A 23,514-nucleotide genomic window follows, 5' to 3' on the forward strand; every position below is an offset into this window, starting at 1 on the left:
ATTGACAGTTTTTCTTTAAATCGTTATATTTAATGAACACTTTTGGCACGGTCAGCATCCAAAAATACACACTTTGCTGCCGCGAGAAATTCTATAAATAATTTATACGTAGATTATATACGGGTGGTTAGGAAAGGTATTTATAAGGTTTCCAATGAAAAACGTCCTTCGACCTTTAGCTTTTAAGTTCTGTATGAAATACGTACTGGAACTTTAGGGAAAACGTTCGAAAAAGTATTCACTGCATCTTTTACAAACATTTCCATAGAATAAATCACAGTCTATGACATTGTAAAAAATGTAAACAACCAAGAATTTGTAAGCTTTTTAAAGAAATTTCATAAAAATAGTCTTAAAATAAATATCAACTCTTCTCAATTCAAATCAATCTTCTATTTCTAACGTAAAATCATATTATGGCCAGTGTTTTTGATATTGTGTCGTTTTCTTGCAAATTCGATAATATAAATTATAATATTCGTATTTTTAATAAAAGTTTGTTTATCTGACGTAATCTGCCAGTAACTCTGTTTTTCGGTATCTGTTCGAAAAAAAAAAAAATGATAGAGTCGTCGAACTCAAAATAAAATGCACAGCACCCTTGAGGTTATTTTTCACAAAAAACGGCGTATACAAATAATCCAATTATTATTATTATTGGTATAATAATATTTATTCTACTTTTTCCCCGCCCTGTTTGTCATTTACTTTGTTGTTTATTGTTTACTTTAATTTGATTTTATTACACATTCATGTAAGTTTATGGCATACGCCTCTTTTACGTACTTAAATAAATTTTAATTTGACATTGAAACTGTCTCTGTTCAATGCCAGTTCTTGGCCAGTTAAACTTTAATCACATGGAGATAAGCTTTCAATCATAACCATTATGCATGAAGGCTGATGAATATAAGTTTAACGCTGATACGGGCCGAAAATCGGCCTTTAACGAGTTCACTCAAAAATGGTTTTTTGTCTTAAATCAAATATGACAGGTTGAAACAACTCGAAATCGTTGAGATTTTTACGTGTTGAAAAAAAGGTTTGCTCGATATTAAGAGGAAACCGGGTGGTGTTTTTTCCATACAAACGTATTCCTCATTTCCCTCTCTGGATTTTGACACTAGAGAAAATATTTTTTTTACATAATATGAATATTGACCGCAAGCGTGTCAGTACGTTTTGATAAGTTACTTTTTATAGGAGTTATAACCCTTCAAAAATTGTTAAAATTGCCTTTTTTAACGCCATCAACAAACGTTCAGTATACAAATAAGACGATGTATTTTTAAAAAAAGCAAAAGGTACAGACATAGGATGTTTTCTTCCAATACATTTGGTAAAAAAAATCTTGGAAATCGGTTCAGTTTTGGAGTAGAAAAATGAGGACTACAAAACCTCGATTTTGACAATTTTATTTAGGTATTATCAGGCTGAGGTGCATGTGTCCCTTTCTCTCAGTATTCGGGGGTGAGGGGGGGCGGAGAGGGTTTTTTTTTTTTTTTTTGTATTAGGCAATTCACCCTAAAGAGAGTGCTATGTGCCGTTAAAGTTAAGGAAGATGGTTATAATTTTATGGGAAATCTATACGGGAATAGGAAATCTCAAATATTGAAGTCATTCAAGTCTATGAACTTGTATAGAACTGAGAAAATGCGAGAATTGTTGAGAGAAAGTAAATAAGGAATACTAAGGGGAGATTGGTGGGTGATTTTTATAAGTAAACGATAAATGTCTTTGAAGGATGAATGATTTTTACAATTAAAGAAAACGTGATCAAGAGTCTCATTTTCCATGCCGCACTGGCAGAGTGGACTATCTAGGACCCGGATTTTAAACAAATGGGATGCAATGGAGCAATGACCAATTCTCATTCTCGAGATACAGGATATAAATCTTTTGGATTTTTTCTTGCCGTGGAACCAAGGTTTACTTGGAATATGATTTTGTATTCCAGCATAAAAAGCACCAGTTCGGGTTTTCGTATTGGTCCAATTTTCTTCCCAGGAGCGGATCATGTTGGATTTAAGAATTGGGATGACGTCAGAGATAGGAATTCTAAAATCTAAAGGATTAGAGCCAGAAATTGTTCCAAGTTTAGCTAGAGAATCGGCTTTCTCATTACCCTCAATTCCTAAATGGCCAGGGACCCAAACCAATATTGTCTCGAAATTTAATTCATTTAAAGATTTAAGGGTGTTTCTGATATTATAAATAATATAGTCTTCTGGTTTATGGATATTTGAGGAAATTTTCAACACTGCGCTTAGTGAGTCAGTGCACAGTAAGGCTCGTCGAATATTGAAAAGCTGGATTTGGCTCAAAGCTTGTTCAATTGCGAAGCATTCTGCAGTAAATATGGAAATTTCTTTAGGCAATTTATAAGACAAATCTAAATCGAATTCGGGAATGTGTACCGCAGCTCCACAATCTTTGTTATCAGACTTAGAACCATCTGTGTAAATGAGAGAAAATTCTGGAAACTTAGAAGATGTAATGTTTTTAAATTTTTCCTCAACATTTTGATTAGATGAGGTTAAAATATCAGTTCGGAAGTCTGAAGTTATAACGTTGGGGATATAATTGATAGAATCAAATGGGATGGTGAAAATAGGAAGGATAGGATCTTTTTGTAGATTTTGGAGGGAAGAAGACAGAGATTTGAATGAAAGAAAACTTTTTAGAAGGAGAGGAAGTCGATTTTTATCTGTCGATCTTTTTTCGTTATTTAAGTAATTGAACAAATAATCAAGGCTTTGTTCTAAAGGGTGACGCGATATAGAAAAAGATTTAAAAATATATTTATCAGCTAGGAATTGTCTCCTTAAAATTAAGGGGGGATCAACACATTCTACCTGGAGAGAATTAATTGGAGAAGATTTCATCGCTCCAATAATTATTCTGAGCGCTTTGGACTGAATTCTTTCAAGTTTTTTGTCCAAATATTTAGGAAGACGATCAAAAAGAAATGTTCCATAATCCAAATGGCTTCGCACTAGAGCACCATACATTAATTTAAGAGTAGTAGGATGAGATCCCCACCACACTCTGGAAACAGCTCGCATAATATTTAGACCCTTTTCACACTTAGCCGAAATGTTCTGAATATGCGGGAGCCAGGAAAGTTTATGATCCAAAAGTAGTCCAAGAAATTTAATTTGCTTAACGATTTGAAGAGGGACATTATCAAAGCAGACAGAAAAGGGGGGTATTTTTCTTTTGCGCGTAAAAGCCACTACTTTGGTTTTAGACGTAGCTAAATTCATCCCATTTGTCAACAACCAAACTTTAATATTATGTAAAGCCAAATTCAATTCCTTCGCAGCGCGCGATAGATTTTTGTGTGATAAATATATAAGGAAATCATCAGCAAAATAAAGTCGCTTGATAGATGAAGGAATTACACTGTCTAAATCACTTATATATATATTAAATAATAATGGACTGATTACGGACCCCTGAGGTAACCCCTTCCATAGTTTGCGATTTATAGTTTTGAAGAAAAGTGGATAATAATGGATCTGTCTGTTAGTAAATTAATAATAAATTGAACTAGTTTTAAGGGAATTTTTATTTTAATTCATTTTTCTTTCAAAATGTTAACTAATACATCGTCGTAAGCTGACGAAAGATCAAGAAATGTGGCCAGAGTGCAAGAATTAAGGGACTGAGATATACGGATGTCTGTTGTTAACACACTTAAATTATCTATGGTTGATTTCTTTTTCCGGAAGCCATATTGATTAGGAGAGATAATTCTGTGATTTTCAACAAACCATTCCAATCTGTTCTTTATCAAGTGTTCTGCTACTTTCATTAAACATGACGAAAGAGCAATAGGACGATAGGATGAGATTTCAGATGGATTTTTGCCAGGTTTTAAAATCGGAAGGATTTTTTGCACTTTCCAGACTTCCGGAATAAATCCCGTTTCGAACATGTAATTAATTAGGGATAAAAAATATTCAACCGACATGTCTGAGAATGCTTTAATGAAACTATATAAGATTCCATCAGGGCCAGGAGAAGAGTCTGGAAGGGAATTGATTACTCGATTTAATTCACTTATTGAGAAAGGAGAGTCCAGCCAGCTAGAGTGAGATGGATAAGAAATAAAGGAAGGCATTTCCTCACATCTGGCAACTGACGGAGGAGCTATCTTATCAGCAAAACCTATAATAATTTCTTCTGGAATATGTTTAGAACGCTGCGGAGTATATGACGAACCGATTTTTTTTAAATTGGACCATACGGATGACTGGGGAGATTCAGGAGACAAGCGTTCACAGAATTTTCGCCATCCAGACCGCTTTTTGTTTTTCAAAACGCGTTTCGCTTCTGCCTGGGCGCGTTTCACAGAAAGGTAATTTTCGAAAGACATACATTTACGGAAAATGGAAATTGCTTCTCTTCTGGATTTAACGACACTAGTGCATTCTTCATCCCACCATGGGGTGGAATGTTTTATCTTAATGTTAATATTACGTTTATTAAGTGTTTTTTCTGCAGCTTTTATTATCATGTTAGGAAATAATTCACATTGTAAACTAGTGTTAACAAGGGAAGACTTAGATTCTTGAACAATGGAGTCTAATTCTGAAGAAAAATTTCTCCAATTCGCGTCTTTCGTTTTAAATTTAAAACTATTGTTTATCGAAAAGGAATGCGTGGAAGATAGATGGTGGAAGGTAATTATTATAGGAAAATGGTCACTGGAAAGTGGATCTTTAAGAATGTTCCAAGAACATATGGGAATCACCGAAGATGAGCAAAGAGATAAATCGACTGCACTTTTCCGATGTTGAGGGGCAGTGAAACGAGTTGGAGATCCATAATTTAGAATACATAAATTATAGGTATCCATAAATTCTAATAGATTATGGCCAGAACGGTTTGTTAACTCACTGCCCCAAGAAGCAGAATGAGCATTGAAGTCCCCAAGTATCATATACGGGGGACGAATCTGGGATATAAATGTTGACCATTCGTTTTCAACAAAAATTGTAGAGGGAGGGATATATATTGATAGTAATGTAATATCAGATACAACAGCTGCTACTATCTGAAAATTATTGGGGAGAGTGTTGAAAATAATTTGTTTAAAAGGGATAGAATTATGTATAATAAGAGCAGTGCCACCTTTGCCATCCAGTCTATCATGTCTTAGACAATGATATCCAGGAATATTAAATTGGTATGAGGGTTTTAACCACGTTTCGGAGATGGCAGCAACTGAAATATTATGTTCATCAAGTAACTGTACAAGATCAATTTTGTTGGCGAATAGACTTCTACTATTCCATTGAAGTATTTTGCTCAGTTGCGGATACATCGGGAAGGCTAGAGAGTAAAGATTTCATATAATCGGCAGCGTTGGACGGTACTTTATTGTTATTTGAAAGGATCGTAATTAATAGGGTAATTAAAGTTTGAATAAAAGAAGAATTTTCAATCGTGACTTTAGGGAAGATATCGGAAGTGGAACAGTTTTTTAAGGCAGTCCCATTGGGAGCCTGGGATTTATTATTCCCATTCGGGTTAAGTAAAAGTTCATTATGTAGTTTTTTATCGAAAGAAGGAATAAATTTTGGATTAGATTTTATCGGTTTGAAAATTGTTTCTTTGTGGGAAGATGATAGAGGGGATTTAGGGGGAGAAAAATGAAAGAGAGAAGCGTTAGACGTTATCTCTGCAAAAGATTTTTTTGTAGGAGCGAATAATATAGAGGCCTGAAAGTAAGAAATATTGTCTGCAGCCATTGACTGTTTGATATTTCTCTGTCTAGATAACTCTGGACAGGCCACACTAACAGCAGTATGGTTGCCCTTACAATTAATACAAATAGGGTTATTCGTTGTATTTTGACACTGTTCAGAGTCATTAAGAGCATCTACTATTTCTGTTTCTGATAGATCGGTTGGGATACCTCTTACTCTGCCCATTCTGGTTAAATTGAATGTAGGTATGAAAGATTTAAATTTATTATTTGAAAGAGAACCTATTTTTTTAACAAAATAATTAGCTAATGTGGCTGATTTAAATTCTATGGATAGTTTGTATCGACCTTCCGGTTTTATTGATCCATTTATAATACCGAGGTTATTGAGTTTTGAGCTAAAAATAAATTTACCAAAATCCAGGGGATGAATTATTTTCCCCTGTTCAGTCCTTTGGACATTGACAATAAATGGAGCTGAAGATGAAATAGAATACATAAGCTCAATGGCTTTTGCTTCTGGAGGAATTGTATCATTATAACTTCCATGCGAGATTGGGGCTTCGTTTGATTGTGAAAGAGATTTAATTTTAGGAGGTACATCAAGGCAAAGCGGAGGACGTCGTTTTCGTGAAGGAAGGGTTACAGAAGTCTGGGTATCATCAGTATCGTAGTCGTCTACAATATTAAAAATGGGCTCAGGGTCCGGAGGTCGATTTTCATCTTCCTCCATTTCAACAAATTAAAAAAAAAAATTAAACAATAATAATTATTTTAGAAATAATAAATGATAGAAATAATACACGCAACTTCGTCGCAAACCAATAACACAAACAAAAATAATGAATACGAAAAGGTAACAATAAATAAATCTTATCTGTACGCCGCGCCGCCGTCAAAGTAAGCCGTCAAACACAGAGCACTGGTAAACACGACTGCACACTACCGAGGTTCGGTGACTACCGGAGAGGGTTTTGTTGAATACGTATACAGTCAACGAAGTGATGTGACATTCTCAATAATTATATCGATACACTAGTCCACTAGTGTTGTCACGTCCCGAGTTATCGATGTTTTTTTTTAAATTATTTTTCTGTTTGATGACTTATCTTGAGTGTGCCAATACTTACCGAGCTTATTTACTGAAGTTATTGTGACAAATTTAATTTGTTTACGTCAAATAAATTAATGGAAAAAAAATTGAAAAAAAAAACACCTGTTACAGACAGACCCCGAGATGATTCCGTTCCGTATTGCCGAGTTGGATATGGAACACAAAAATTAATTAAAATATTTTTTGATAACTTTTGAAGGTTGTACTCAACATAATATTATCCCTTTATAGGACACTTTTTTTAAGATACAACTACCGAACCAAAAAAAACTTTTATATTTGACTAAATATATTGTTCTAGATTTAAAAAAAAAATATATATATATTTTACAAGAAAATGTGTGATGGTAAGTACATACACCACTGATCGTTTGATGGAATGCTGGTACAGCGTATGTTCAGTGGTACATGCATCTACCACATGTTGTTGAATCGATTATGTTATTATAATATCATATTATACAAATGAATATTGAAATCTATGTATAAGAGGCACCATATTGTTTATTGTGCTACATATTAGGTACATACACATAACTAGTTTAGTTTTTATTTAACTTTTTTAATACGTTATATTATTACAGAAAAATGCACTTTTGGGAATACCTCCTACATCACTTGACATTTTCAATCTTCTTCAATGATCTAATATTTTTTGTTTTTAAACGCTTTATTGTAAAAAAATTTACTGTTTAACATCTACACAATGAAATTAAAACAATTTATGGTCCAGACCTTTCCCTCGCCGGTAAATTTCTTGGTATGCGACCGTCAATTATTTCTGGTAAAAGGCATTGGTGGTAGAAATTTTCTAACAGTGGAACGATTTTTTGCCAGATTTCATCGCCCCTCTCAATTTTTTCATACAGCAAACCTTTTGGACTCCAAACAACAAAATAACAATAATTACGACGAGTAATATGTAACTGGCCTTGTACTTGGTAGAAGTAATTATGATTCCGTTTTAATGTTAAAGAATGGTCTTCCAATTTACAGTAATCAATTATCTTTTGTGCAATTCCCTCTTCTGGTGACATATTTGCTATACTATAAGGGCATTTAATTTCAATTATAGAATCCTCACCAATAAGGCCATCCGGACTTGCCGCTAAAAAGTTTTTGGTTTTATCGATAAATAGCCCACAAGCGGATACCTGCAAACTTGTTTTTTTTGAAAATTGCTCTATTGCTAGGCTTTCATTTTCTTTTCCATAATTTGTGGCCATAGTTCCTTTGAATTGTGAGTACAGTAAAGAGTTTAATACTCCCGTAACTGAAGTTTTTTGCCGAAGCTTATATATTTTTCCAAAGTTAGACGCCGTTATCCGCTTACGTCTTTCAATTGCCCACAGATTGTTATTGCTTTGGCCTACCGTATTCCGTTCGAGCTCTTCCTTATTCGTTGAAGATAATTCTTTGAGAAATTCCTCTTTTTTCGTTTCAAATATTTCAGGTGGCATATCTGGTTCTAATTCCAATTGACCATAATTTTCATCGGGCCCTGTAACTTTTTTTCTTTTTTCTGTCGTATTTTCATTATACTTTAGTTTTTTTTTCGACACATTTGTGTATTCTCCTTCGAACGTCGTTTTCTCTCTATAAAGTGCTTCGTGTATTTGCCGGGACTGTGGCCTTGGATTTTCTTTTGTATTCTTGAATGGGTTGCCAATTCACTATTCCACGAAGCTACTGCTCCAAAACATCTTGCTTGGTAAGATCTTCTTGTAGTAAAATTTACCCTTTTTCCACCTATAAATTTGGCGATAACGTTGTTGAATTGCTCCACAGTGTTATTTGTCACGTCAATAATAAGACTTTCTGCATTTGCTATTAGAGACAATAAGAATTGTTGGATATCAGTCCATATTCCACAATCTCGAAGATCGCTTACTAAATTTGGATCATCAGTATACTTCTCCGGCTTGCAATAGTACGATGCACAATTTTTATGATCACCAAACACATGATTTGCGGTATTTTTTATGTCCATTTTCAAATTTTTTATTTTATCACTTTGTACTGTGTTTTCTTGCTCTTTCCTGTAATTTACTGCTCCAACTACAGCTCTTCTCATGCGTAAAACGTTTGCTTCAACCTTTTTCTTTATATGAACTGGTACAAAGCATTTAGCGTTGTTGGTTTTTTTTCCACGTGCTTTCGTTTTGTTGCAAAAATTGCGGAGTAAGTGATTTTTGCACTCTATTTTTTGTACTATAAGGTTAGGACCATATGGCATTTGTTGCATTATTTTTTTCATGATGCTGGAGTCGCCATCACCAACTAGTTTGTTAAATTTCAATCCATGCATTTCCATGCTTCTCGAGAACCCTTCTGCTATAATGTGGGCTTTCATGGCATTAGCACTGTCACCCCAGTTTATGAAGCACCTGTGCTCAGAAGCAACTATGTGTTGTTTAGTAGCTCTAGCACATATGCAGCAGTATGAGTTTCGCACTCCCAGAAATAAAACCTTTTTAGTTCGTAGTCCAACTATGCACCCTGCGCCAGATGAGGAGCTAAATCCACTTTTGTACGACCTCTTTGCCCAGGAGCCATCGTGACTGAGGTGATGAGCGAACAGCAGGCGCTCTAGTTGCGAGTTGCGACGTGACTTTTTTATGTGAATACCGCACAAGAGTCCGAACTGCTCCCGTCTGGAGCCAGTGAGACTGTGGATTCCCCAACTGGCGACTTAATTGGACTAGTATTACAAAACCCTGTAAGCTGATAGCTGATTTGGCCGTAACTAAGTCGCCGCGTGTATCATTATTTCTCCAGACAATTATTTTATATTATATTTAATTAATATTCTTTTTAATGAATATTATTTTTAATATTGTGAAACAACATAAATTAATTAAAATCAATTTACTTGCGCACGCCGTGATTTGAATCCGAGACCTCCGGACTCGAAGTCGAGAGCCTTACCCCTCAACCACGGAGGCAAAATAAATGTATCTACGTACATATTTGTAGTAAGTAATAATAATAATAAAGTTAAGTACAATACAATATTAAATAATGTAGACCTCGCTATTTTATTACGAATATGTACCTAGGCACCTACTTAATTTTTGGAATAAATGAATAACGGTAAATGAAATAATAAGAACTGATAGCGATAATATGACGCGAAGTCGCTATCGGGCGCGGCGCGACGATTCGTGCTTCCAACACCTGCAGCCACGCACACACACGCATTGGGGTTCACCAATACACCGATAGCGCTTTTGCAGTCCCCGCTGAGATGAACGAAATAGAAATAATTTTTACAAATACCTATCGTTAAAATTTCTCGGCGCTCCTGCGCGCCCTTAATAAGTATTTAAGTTGAGCGTCTCGCGAATTATTATCACATTAACGACTGTTTTTCTCTTACGCGAACTCATTGCTAAATCAATAAAGTTTCAATCGGTGCAACTGATCGAAGGAATTGGTTTTCGAACACAACGTACTGTGTTTTGGTAAAACCCTTCAAGCCACCTTTTTTAGGAAGTTTACTGTTCAGTTGTTTATTTTAGAATAGTCTTCAAAGTACAACATGGCAAAGTAATTTTTGCTAATTAAGGCGTTTTTGAAAATAAAAATAAAATATATGCGTACAATTTTATTATGCGTACGTTATTTCTAGAAAACAGTAAAATAAATGACTCATCCCTCAAACCTCTCATAATTTATATAAATAAAAATGTTGATGTTCGTTTGTTCAAAATCTTATATAACCGATTGGTTTGAACTTTTGACACAACGTTGCATTCGAATTGACGTATTTGTATATGCCCATATCAAAAGATGTCATCTGAGACAGGTAAAAAAATGCGTTTTTTTTTAAACAGCGCCATCTGTATGACTTAAAAGCAACACTCGCTATAGTTTCTCTATCTACACAGTTATAAATAGTATTGCAATATTTTACTTCATAATTTTAAAAACAAATAACCACAATATTTAACTTCAAGATTTTTTAAGGGTTTTCGAAATTGTAATTATTCGTATTTGTCGTCTCTGGTAAAATTTTCATTTTGCGGCTTGAAGAGTTTTACCAAACCACGGTCGACCAATTTATCGAACAATTTGAACATAAGAACTGGTTTATGTTGAAAATGGTCGCATCTGCCCCATTCCAGTGGCGTAATGTAATAAATTACACGTAATTTCACGGCTGATCACATTCAGGCAGTTGGCTGGGCAGATAGCAATGAGAGCTTTCATGGTACCGGTAACAGACTTGCAACTTTTATACAAGGGGCTTTCAATAATGTGTGCTTTGATTTTATGGTTAAAAAGGTGCGCTGATCGATCATATTAAAATATATACATATATTTACGATGTTTTACAAAAAAGCCCGTTCAGTTTGATTCCAGGCATGCGCAAGTAAATTTTATGTGATTAATTTGTGTTTAAAAAAAATAATATCAGTATGGCCCTGGTGAAGTTGAAACTTGGCTTGAAACAGTTTTGGCCGTGTTTGTTTACCAGATCTGAATAGCCAGGTACTTCTCCATATCCTTCCCCTCCCCACTACATTCAGCCTCACAACATAGTCCAATTGGGGATGCCATAGTCTCACTGCCCCCAGTCGGTTGGGAGCAGTTGGTTGTGCGGTTTCACATAAAAAATTAATAGGTTTACTGGCTCTGCTACCAAGTCTATAATCGGAATTTACTTTGTCCATCAGAATACTTAAAAATGTTACTGCTAAAATTGTATGACTCCATAGTTTTTCTTGCTGTTTTATAGAGCAAACAGATTTTCAATGATTATTTCTACTGATCTCACATATTTCGTAATAGTTTCCAACTGACTATAATAAACTTGCAACGTAAGAGAACATTTTTCAGAAACGTTTTATTTTGTTTTACGTCATTTGAACACTTTTCAAATAAAACAGAAAAACATTCGAGATAAAATATAAGTTTCCAGTTATTTTTTTAATCTGCGTAAAGTTTTATTTTATTTCTATTTCATAGAACCTATGAAATAGATCAACGAAAAAAGGTTTTCCACGGAATAGAAACCCAAAGGTGAATCGATTTTGACTTTCGAATCTCATAGAATAAATAAGTTGGGAACTCAACATTATTGATTAAAAATACCTCTATTAAACAACAATTTTTCAGGATGTGACGCACGGCATATAATAATTTTTTTTAATGAGGACAAAGATGAAATTTTTGCTAGAATTTGCTTAAATTTTTTATTTTCTTATATCGACGCACAACCCTTGCTTTTGAATTTTCCAGCTTCCGATATAAGGGCGAAGTAAATCTCGCCCCGCATTTAGTCAGACGTTTGACGAGACACGAGTAACTCCGGCCACATCATGTCCCCGGCGGAATTGGTCAAAAATGCTGTCAAGCACCGACCAGAAGCGGACAGGCGGGTTTCCAGCATTCTGAAGAAGTGCCAGCTGATGGGTGTGAAGACAGATGAAATCTCAACCCTTCTGGAGACTTATGACAAAAGTTGCCAGAAATTCAAAAAGAAAGAATTGAAGTTTTCGAAATGTTTTATTTGCTTTGCGGTAGTTGTGGCGGTTTTCTTTGCAATGAGTTACTTGAATTTCCACTCCGATCCAGAAGTTCAGGTAAGGAAGATAATAATTTTATTATTGTCATTTATTGGCAAATCGTTTAGCAACATGTAGGGGAAATATGTCCACATCGACATGCATGGAATAAATCAATATAGCTATTATCTCCGAAGCCGTTTTTAGTTCCAAATTAATCTGTACATTTTATGCGAGTTAGGAAATTTTAAAAGATTTCAAATGAAAAAAGTTCTTAAACTGTGTGATTTTGTTCTATGTATTATGAACTATGTACTGGAATTTCGGGAAAAGCTGGAAAATGGTTTTCAGACATTTTGGTATGCATTTCAAAGATTTACAGTTTGAGGACGTTTGACTTGAAACTTAAGACATTTTCCTAACTACTCATATATAATTGAACTTGCAGCTAAATAATCTGTAGTTGGAACCAATTACTTGAGTTAGCAAACTACAAAGTGATGTTGAGGGCCATTTTTGATTGCTGAGCCTTGATTTTAAAATAAAATAAAAAAGTTAAATTTCAACAATCGTTCTACATACCTGCTTATTTTGAAACCGTGATGGTGTAATCAAAATAAACAACATTTTGTTAAAATCTGATAAAGATCAATATCTTGCACAATAAATAAACTAAAATAACGTTTTTCTAAAATATTTGAGGTTTAATGACGTTTTTACACATTTTGCATGGTTTTTCAATATTTTTCAGTGTTTTTCGACGAATTACGATGTTTTAGACCATTTTTCTTATTTGACCACAATTTAACACGAAAATAAGGTTTTTCTACATATTTTCATGTTTTATGACGTTTTTACACATTTTGAATGGTTTTTCAATATTTATCAGTGTTTTTCGACGAATTTCGAAGTTTAATACCATTTTTCGCGTTTTTCCACAATTTCACACAAAAATAACGTTTTTCTAATATTTATGAGGTTTTATGACGTTTTTACACATTTCGCATGGTTTTTCAATATTTATCAGTGTTTTTCGACGAATTTCGAAGTTTAATACCATTTTTCGTGTTTTTCTATAATTTCACACAAAAATAAAGTTTTTCTAATATTTTTGAGGTTTTATGACGTTTTTACATATTTCGCATGGGTTTTCAATATTTTCCAGTGTTTTTTTAATTTTTTTTTATTTATTTTTATTTAGTAAAAGATTATACATTATTTAAGAAATGTTTTGACTGCCCAACTTACATTTTCATTCGTCTATCTTTAAATTTGTTTTGGTTCAATCTATAATATCTATTTATGTGAAGAAGATTGTCGGCTTCGTGGATTAGATTTTTATAAAAATATACACTTTTATTCGAGATAGATGAAATTTTGCATACTTGACTTTCAAAACAAGAGAAAGGTCAATGTCTATATGATATTTTTTGAAACCACACTTACCCCATTTTCCCACCCCTTAAAGCAGAATGTCATACTTCTTGATCAAATTTTACACGTTTGACGTTCAAAATAAGATAAAAATTTCTGTCCACATCTGATTTTGAATAACTCCATGTAAAGCCCGTGCGACGCCGGTGACTTTAGCTAGTTTTGTTATAATTAAAATTTCAGGTTTCCTTACACAAATTTATTACTATGTGACCTTTGGGAGTGATAATATTACAAAAAATGGCTTTATTGATGTTGTTGTAGCTGAAAACGATTTTTTTTATCTCGTTCATACTAGAAGTTGGTCGTACGCAGTGACGGTTCGTTACTTTTGGATTACTAAAATGCTAATTTAACAAAAATGGCTTTATTTTTCGGAAATTCGTTTTTTTGTATGAAAATTTTCAGGCAATTTCAGCTTGGACGTGATTTGCCGCACGGATCTCCTGAAAATATTCATAAAAAAATAGATTTTACGAAAAAAAAAATTGAAAAATCTTTTTTAGCTACAACAACATCAATAAAGCCATTTTTTGTAATATTAGCATTTTAGTAACCCAAAAGTCACGAGCCGCCACTGCGTACGTCTAACTTCTAGTATGAATGAGATGGCAAAAGACAGCAGAAAGGCAGAAAGCGAAAATGAAGGACAACAAAAGACTGAACGGTTCTGTAGCTCTTTTTCATCACATGTCAATTGGGACAATACTCCAATAAATTATTAATTACTGTAGTTTGACAATTATTCCGCTATCCAAATATTGCATTTATTTTCCAGTGCTGGATAGACATGCCATCAATGGTAACGAAGGCAACCAGACCCCCAGAACACTGTTCTCTGTGCAGCGATGTTCTCTCCGTTAAACGAGTGTCTAACCTGACTCCGGATGAATTCGAAAGCGATTACGCCTATAACGGTGTACCCATTGTCGTTACGGATGCAACTACTTCGTGGACTGCATTGGAGGTAGAACACATATCAATCAAATACAATTTACTTGCATACGCCGGGACTTGAACCTGCGACCTCCGGATTACCAGTCACGAGAATCAATTGATCCCTCGATCACGTAACCCTCTTTACACACTTTTCTTCGTTCATTCCCAAACCATCTAAGTGTTCTTTTATTATTCTTACTCATTACTAATTATTGTTGGATACAATTGGTATAAATTTATACACAAATCGTACATATAATTAGATTTCAATACAAAAAAATGTGTCACTATGTCTTACACTCGCTCTTTAAACACTATACTTTACGATTATAAGATAAAGGGCGAAACACTATCACGTGTAAATTCCGTAAAGGATCTCGGTGTCGTCTTTGATCCCGAACTGAAATTCTCTGGCCATATATTATCGCAGCTCACTCAGTCTTGCTACAAACTTCTTGGGTTCGTCATTAGGACATGCAAGCAGTTCAATAACCAAGATGCTATGTTAGCATTGTTCGATGGCATACTGAGAAGCAAGCTGGAGTATGCGAGCGATGTTTGGGCACCGTATCACCAGAAGTACATTGAAATGATAGAGCAAATCCAGAAGAAATTCCTCAGGTATGTCTATATGCGGACGCATGGAACCTATCCCAGATTCATGCACCATATCGACTTACTCGAGGAAACCAATTCTGTGAGTCTGGAAACTAGGCGGAAAGCAAGCCTAGCCACTATATCTTTCAAAATTTGGAACAATTTTATTGATAGCCCATTCCTCTTGGGATGCTATGATTTATATGTACCAGACCACTACAGCAGAAGTCGATACCATGACTTATTTAGAGTACCAAAAGGCAAAACCGACGTCCTGGCAAAGCATAGCATGACGAGGGGAGTGGTGCTGTTGAACGAACTAGCAAAGAATTTGGATGTAAATGACTGTTCTTTAAACGACCTAAAACAATTATTGAAGAGTCACTTACCCAAATGCTGATATGATGTAAAATTATACTTTTTGTAAAATTGTACTGTAACTGGAACGAATGTTCTGTTGTACAATTAAAAAAAATTAAAAAAAAAATATATATATATATATATATATATATATTTTAATCTCACTCTTTAAGATTTGGGTTTTTATTTCAATTTTCTTTAAAAATCATTTACATCATTCATTTTAATTTCAATTTTATTTTCCATGGTGGTGCAAATAGGTATATGTTTTGTTAATATTCAAATGTGTTTTTTTCTTGAATTTTTTTCTTCTAAAAATAATATATTTACACACGAATATCCTGGCAATAAATGAAAATATTGCTTATGCCATGATGGAGAACTTTTCTCTTTCTTTCTGAAGCTCGGGACCCATACACAATGCGAACACATTCAGTTATTATTAATTATAATTTAAATCATGCACGACTACCATAATTCGTGCCCAAGCCTAGTACGGTAGTTGAAAAAATCATAAAAAAATTGTAATTAATTTATAAAAAATAATATAAAATTAACCCTACTCTAGCTTTGCATTACTTGCAGTCTCCATTTTTTTCACTCGATTATAAACAAATAACGTCTACACACATACACCTTAGGGATCTTATGATTTTATTAGTTATGCTATTTACAGAATCAAACTCATCAGTGTGGTTTTTATAATCTTCAATAGGAAATTTTATTCAATCACAGAATATTAATTATTAATATTAAAGTCCGCAAGTGAGACTCAAACCCAGATCCTTTAGTCATCCATGGACCAAAGCACTACGTTACGACGGTTATCTTTTTAATTTCGGTGTTTTATTTTTAATCATATTTCACTGAGTTAATGACTAATGTTACAATGGATTAACCCTTTCAGACCTGGTGTGTATATTTGAAAATACGAGTACATAAATTTAAGCATTTTTCACCACTCTCCAGAACTAATAAAATTATAAAAAATATACATTTTTATATTTTTGAATGTTATTTTTTAAATTACCTTTATTATCTAGAGATAGAGATAGAGTATTTTTTTAATGTTTAATTTAATTTATTTTTTAAATATCACTAAATCTTATATGTTTGGTATTCTGTGTAAGATTTTTCATTTTATATGAAATTAGTAATAACTTCTGAAGTATTGAGAAAAAAAACACCGAGAATTTCAAAGAACTTTTCCAATTATCATCTAAAATTATATGTACATGCTCTACGCGCTGCCACTTTTAATTCAGATCTTAAAAACATAAACTTCTAGAAGTTAATCCTTATAACTAAAAACAGTTATATTTGAAAAAAATAGAGGGAGGCACTTCTGTTTACAACAATCCTAAACTGTACAGTCAGTAAGATAATAATCAGATACAGCGTTTATTTATTTTCCTTAGGTATTCGATTTTTGGTTTTTCCACAAAGTGTATCGAGAAACCGAGTTGGGTAATGCTGCTCGGGACTGCCAATTCTTCCCGTACAAAACTGACTTTGATAGCCTTCAAGATGCACTGCAGATGGACGGAGAGAGGGCAAATCTCACACAAGGAACAAAGCCATGGTAAATATAATTTAGTTGATTAGTTTACTGTCAAATTACTCAAAATGTAATGGAAGTTTCAAACTGCCGCGAAGTTGAAGTTTCAAACAGTCACAAAACAGGTGTCTTTGCAGATGTGCTGAAGTTGTTTATGTCGGTACATATTCTCGAAGGTATGTGCTTTATTAAGTAATTCATTTTTTAATTACATAAGTTTTCTTGGTTCAAAGTAAACAATTTTTTACCATTGTTTATCTTTAATGAAGTAGGAATAAAATTATTTTCAAAATTTTACAAGAATTTTGAAAGGATGTCATTGTTTTATCTTATTTGTGCATGGAAAAATAATATAAAACTTTATATCCATTTACTCACGCAACAACATTTTTAATGCAGAATTTTCAATATCGTAGGAATATAAGTTCTGACAAGACCACACTTTTTCAATTAATAAAAATTAACAAAAATAAAGTTGCGTCAAAACATCAAAATCCGCCACTGTGCGCCGCTACAAAAATATAGTTTGTACGAAACGGGGATACAGCGGCTGCCAACATTGGCGACTTAAAATTGAAAAATACGACATACTTCAAGCCATTTTTGGAGGTTCTGTAAATATATTTTTTTCGCAATTGGCTTAGACATTACATTTTCATCCCCCGGGGCATTTAAAAACATATTATTAATTTAAAACTTAATTTTATTCTGTGATAATCAAAATAGGAATGTCAAAATATCTGTAATTGGTGAAGTTTGAGAAGTCATTTCTAACGTTTTACATATATTTGATATAAACTTTAAAGTTTACATTATTCATTTTTTTACTTTATATCTTATCAATTTATTTGTTTTTTAGCAGATTACATATTTTTACTGGAAATCTTATACATTTTCAATGCTTTAGCAGACTACAAAGTGTGTATTTTTACTAGAAATCTTATACATTTTTCTTGCTTTAAGTAAGTGTGTATTTTTATTGTTTTTTTTGCTTTAGCAGACTAAACATTGTGAATTTTAGAGTGCTGAACTTTAATTGATAATTCAAAGCAATGGCGCTTGTTACGAACATTGCGTTAACCTTAAAAAAATCAAACAAAAAGAGCAGCCGGAATACTTAAGTTTCACGACGTCAGAGCTCACCGTTCGACAGACTTTGAGTGTTCGAGATTAAGAAGTTAAACATTCCACGGGCTACGGTAATTTACACTAAGTGTGCATTTAAAATCGGACAAATTGTTAAATGTTAAAATTGAATTAATAACTTAATGCAGGTATATTGGTTGGAGCAACTGCCACGACAAAGCAGCCAGACTATTGCGGCAGCACTACAGTCGCCCTTACTTTCTCCCCGAGTCAGCGGAAAATAATGCCGTGGATTGGATATTCATGGGTGGACCAGGAGATGGTGCCCAAATGCACGTAAGTTCTATAATAATCGATAATGTTTACAGAACTAAAACTAAATGGATTAGCCGGCCTGATGAGATACCCGGTCAATGGAGCCAGGATGCGGCTAGTGGTCTCCGCCAACACCAGCACCAAGTGCCGCTCCTGAGTGAGCTGGGCTCAAGCTCACTTGAGATCAAGCCCTACATAATTAATCTTAAGAGCAAGCTACAAGCCAAAAATGTGTATATTCTTGGTATACCTTATATTGTATGTAATAGGCATTAAAATCGCTTGACAAACGGAGTCCAGAAACGTTCGATTTCAAGCAAAAAACTGGTTTTTATTTATTGAAGTGAAACTTCTTTAGGCGCGTAATGGATTTTCGGGGACGGAGTAAAACCGAGTCAGGATCGACACGAAAATGCGGGTACCCCCACCACCGCTCACCGTTCACCGTTCACTGTTTTCAGTAAAAGCAACAAATCATTAGCATGCGCATAAAAGTTTTTATGTGTTTTATTTAAGTACTTTTTTACTCGGTAGTATAATTTTGTTTGGCGCATGCCTTAGCTGTGGTACAGACGTGGACAGGGCTTTCCTGTACCGTCCGTCCGCCGTTCAGTCTGGTTTAGTCGTCCGTCGAGAGCGCTCGCGTCGCGCGCTTTGCCGTTCCATTCGTATTCCAGTATATAAATATTGTTTACTGTCGAGGAAGTTGTTATAAACTTTAAAAAATATGTTTAAAATGCCGTGTAAATATACGTGTTGTGCGTTCAGCTTGCTGCTGCTGGTTTTAGTGAGTAGTGCTGCCTCCAAAAATGTGGATAATTCCGATAGAACCTTCGAGGAAAGCAATTGCAGTAAGGTGAGACAGTTCCTCGAGACCAGGAACATCTCGGCTGTACCGGCTCGAGGCGCAGACGACAAAGGTAAGAAACCGACAAACCAACAGAACCCAAATTCATAAATTGTGGTTCATACGGTTTGGTACAGAATTTCAGTGTTAAAAATGAGTAGTGACGAGATATTTAATTGTAATATTGTTATTTATGTAATATTGTATACTTGTGAATAAATTGAAAATTTTTGGAACTATACATTAATCGAACGTCTTTTTTCTAAATAATTTTATAAGAAAGCCAAAACTTTTATCAAGTGAAACTGTCACAGATAATCTTAGCTTTAATAATGTATTTTTTAAAAGTTGTTTCCTTTATGCCTTTATACATTTACATTGAAAAAAAAAAGTGGGTGTGTCAAGCCTACGCAAGACAGAAGTGAAACTTCTAGTATTCCTCTCTCTCTATTTTCATTTCATCATCTCTATTTTCTCTCTTAGGTTAGTTTGAAAATTAGAGGTTAAATAATTCAACGACGAAGCATGGATTTGCTTTTTCTAATATTTTCTTATAGATGAATGACGTTCGATTAATGTATAGTTCCAAAAATTTTCAATTTATTCACAAGTATACAATATTACATAAATAACAATATTACAATTAAATATCTCGTCACTACTCATTTTTAACACTGAAATTCTGTACCAAACCGTATGAACCACAATTTATGAATGTGGGTTCTGTTGGTTTGTCGGTTTCTTACCATTGTCGTCTGCGCCTCGAGCCGGTACAGCCGAGATGTTCCTGGTCTCGAGGAACTGTCTCACCTTACTGCAATTGCTTTCCTCGAAGGTTCTATCGGAATTATCCACATTTTTGGAGGCAGCACTACTCACTAAAACCAGCAGCAGCAAGCTGAACGCACAACACGTATATTTACACGGCATTTTAAACATATTTTTTAAAGTTTATAACAACTTCCTCGACAGTAAACAATATTTATATACTGGAATACGAATGGAACGGCAAAGCGCGCGACGCGAGCGCTCTCGACGGACGACTAAACCAGACTGAACGGCGAACGGACGGTACAGGAAAGCCCTGTCCACGTCTGTACCACAGCTAAGGCATGCGCCAAACAAAATTATACTACCGAGTAAAAAAGTACTTAAATAAAACACATAAAAACTTTTATGCGCATGCTAATGATTTGTTGCTTTTACTGAAAACAGTGAACGGTGAACGGTGAGCGGTGGTGGGGGTACCCGCATTTTCGTGTCGATCCTGACTCGGTTTTACTCCGTCCCCGAAAATCCATTACGCGCCTAAAGAAGTTTCACTTCAAAAAAATTTTTTTAGTAGTTTAAATTTATATTTTTTATTTGTATTTTACTCAAGCGAAGCCTCACAACTCTTGCCGCTACGAGGCGATAGGCGCTAGGCGCTAGTGTAGCATACTGCCATCAGAATGTATGAGAAATGTCAAAAGTTGGATGATATTACTCACTAGTCCCGGGCGTTGCCGGGGCTTTACACAGAGTTTACTTTAAAAAATATATTTGAAGAATAATTTTCCCCTTTGTTTTGAAGGTCGAGTGAGTAAAATCTCATCAACCTCCGAATAAAACTGTAGATCTGTATTTAAAAAAATAAAGCCTTACCCCCATTAACATACGGACCGATATGCAACTTCTGATTTCAGGTGGATAATGTGGTGCACCCCTCATGGCAGGCCCAGTTGAAGGGAAGGAAGCGATGGCAACTGGCGCCACCCCCGGAGTGTTTCTACTCCTGCAGCAGTATGGAGGTCACAGTTCACCCGGGAGAGATCAGTTAGGCTTTTGTTTATTTATTTATTTTATAAACACCATCAGTGCCGAAGTTTGTGTTTTTCAATAGCTGAAAAGGTCAAGAAGCAGGCCCATCGATCAAGTATTGTTTCAACGTTCTGTGATTTAGAATACACAGACCCGGCCCTGAGCCAAACGAAGCGAGTAAAATTTTGGCTCCACTTGTCAAAACCAGTAGACGTCTATGTATTGCTGCTGAATTCAATAATATTCTGAAGATTTTTTGCTTACGTAGCATCGTTTTTTTGAAAAATAATCTCAAGGGTGATGTTAGAACTGTTAGATAAAATCAGAGCCATTGCGCCTTGGCAATTCGGTGCCCGGAGCGGACTGCTACAATTACGCCCGCATAGGTCTGGCACTGCACCATAAATGACAAAAAAGTTCTTGATACATATTCATAAAAAAAAAAAAAGTGGGTGTGTCAAGCCTACGCAAGACAGAAGAGAAACTTCTAGTATTCCTCTCTCTCTATTTTCATTTCATCATCTCTATTTTCTCTCTTAGGTTAGTTTGAAAATTAGAGGTTAAATAATTCAACGACGAAGCATGGATTTGCTTTTTCTAATATTTTCTTATAGATGAATGACGTTCGATTAATGTATAGTTCCAAAAATTTTCAATTTATTCACAAGTATACAATATTACATAAATAACAATATTACAATTAAATATCTCGTCACTACTCATTTTTAACACTGAAATTCTGTACCAAACCGTATGAACCACAATTTATGAATGTGGGTTCTGTTGGTTTGTCGGTTTCTTACCTTTGTCGTCTGCGCCTCGAGCCGGTACAGCCGAGATGTTCCTGGTCTCGAGGAACTGTCTCACCTTACTGCAATTGCTTTCCTCGAAGGTTCTATCGGAATTATCCACATTTTTGGAGGCAGCACTACTCACTAAAACCAGCAGCAGCAAGCTGAACGCACAACACGTATATTTACACGGCATTTTAAACATATTTTTTAAAGTTTATAACAACTTCCTCGACAGTAAACAATATTTATATACTGGAATACGAATGGAACGGCAAAGCGCGCGACGCGAGCGCTCTCGACGGACGACTAAACCAGACTGAACGGCGGACGGACGGTACAGGAAAGCCCTGTCCACGTCTGTACCACAGCTAAGGCATGCGCCAAACAAAATTATACTACCGAGTAAAAAAGTACTTAAATAAAACACATAAAAACTTTTATGCGCATGCTAATGATTTGTTGCTTTTACTGAAAACAGTGAACGGTGAACGGTGAGCGGTGGTGGGGGTACCCGCATTTTCGTGTCGATCCTGACTCGGTTTTACTCCGTCCCCGAAAATCCATTACGCGCCTAAAGAAGTTTCACTTCAAAAAAATTGAGGTATCTCTTTTATAAATATATTTTCACTTTCTTGTGTGTCGAGGAATCCTGGCCAGAACTTTGGTATGCAGCGGGGTAGAAAAGGTAGCGTAGCGATGAGTTATGGAGTGACTACAAACTTAAACAAAACTATAAACTTATTGTGTTTGTTTTCAGTTGTTCTCGACACAAATCGCTGGTACCACAAGACGGAAGTCCTACCAGGAGAGATTAGCATCACTATTGGAGCGGAATATGATTAACAAAACCAATGCTATGAGCAGCCCCTTCCTTAATCCGCCACACAATGTTACCAGCCGGGTGGCGATGTAGTTCCTCCATTTTGTACACCATACAGACAGGGATGGGCCTATTGAGGCGTCACAAATTATCTATAATAATTCATAATTATTGTTAAGTTTATTGTTCATTATAATATTTATATTACTACTAAGCAAAATATTAATGAATAAATAAATTAATGAATGAATCAAATGACTTCTTAGAAGTGGAAATTAAAACAATTCCTGACATTCAATTGAGCTGTAACTCGGGAGATAGACTCGTTGTCGATGACATGACAATGCATTGTATCAACATCTGGTGGCACTCACGCACATACGCGCATTTCTCTGAAATTGGATGACGTTATAAAAACTTACAGTTGCAGTTGATATAATACTAAATAAATCTCGGTACCATCCAATTAGGATTTGGCTTAAGTGATAGCGCGGTTCACTCACTTTAGTCAGTCCCTGGAGAGGAAGGTTCAATCCTAAGTACAAAAAACTACATTTATTAATAAAAAGAGTGAGAAATATGTGTATAATATTTAGAAAAAAACGTCGTTTTTTAAGGGTTGAT

At 34.8% G+C, this 23,514-nt stretch overlaps 1 protein-coding gene across 1 annotated transcript; it reads left to right on the forward strand.

Moving 5' to 3' along the window:
* The first annotated feature begins 12,136 nt into the window (after window positions 1–12,136).
* LOC149423105 (uncharacterized) lies at window positions 12,137–23,283 on the forward strand. The gene is made up of 6 exons (XM_089632857.1): window positions 12,137–12,418; window positions 14,553–14,741; window positions 17,089–17,252; window positions 18,503–18,650; window positions 21,162–21,291; window positions 22,828–23,283. The coding sequence occupies exons 1-6, from the start codon at window positions 12,155–12,157 to the stop codon at window positions 22,911–22,913; spliced, it is 981 nt and encodes a 326-aa protein (XP_089488983.1). The 5' UTR covers window positions 12,137–12,154; the 3' UTR covers window positions 22,914–23,283.
* Window positions 23,284–23,514: the final 231 nt, after the last annotated feature.

Source organism: Hesperophylax consimilis, chromosome 6 (genome assembly GCF_061612785.1).
Source record: "Hesperophylax consimilis isolate HC1 chromosome 6, BYU_Hcon_1.0, whole genome shotgun sequence".
NCBI classification, from domain to species: Eukaryota; Metazoa; Arthropoda; class Insecta; order Trichoptera; family Limnephilidae; genus Hesperophylax; species Hesperophylax consimilis.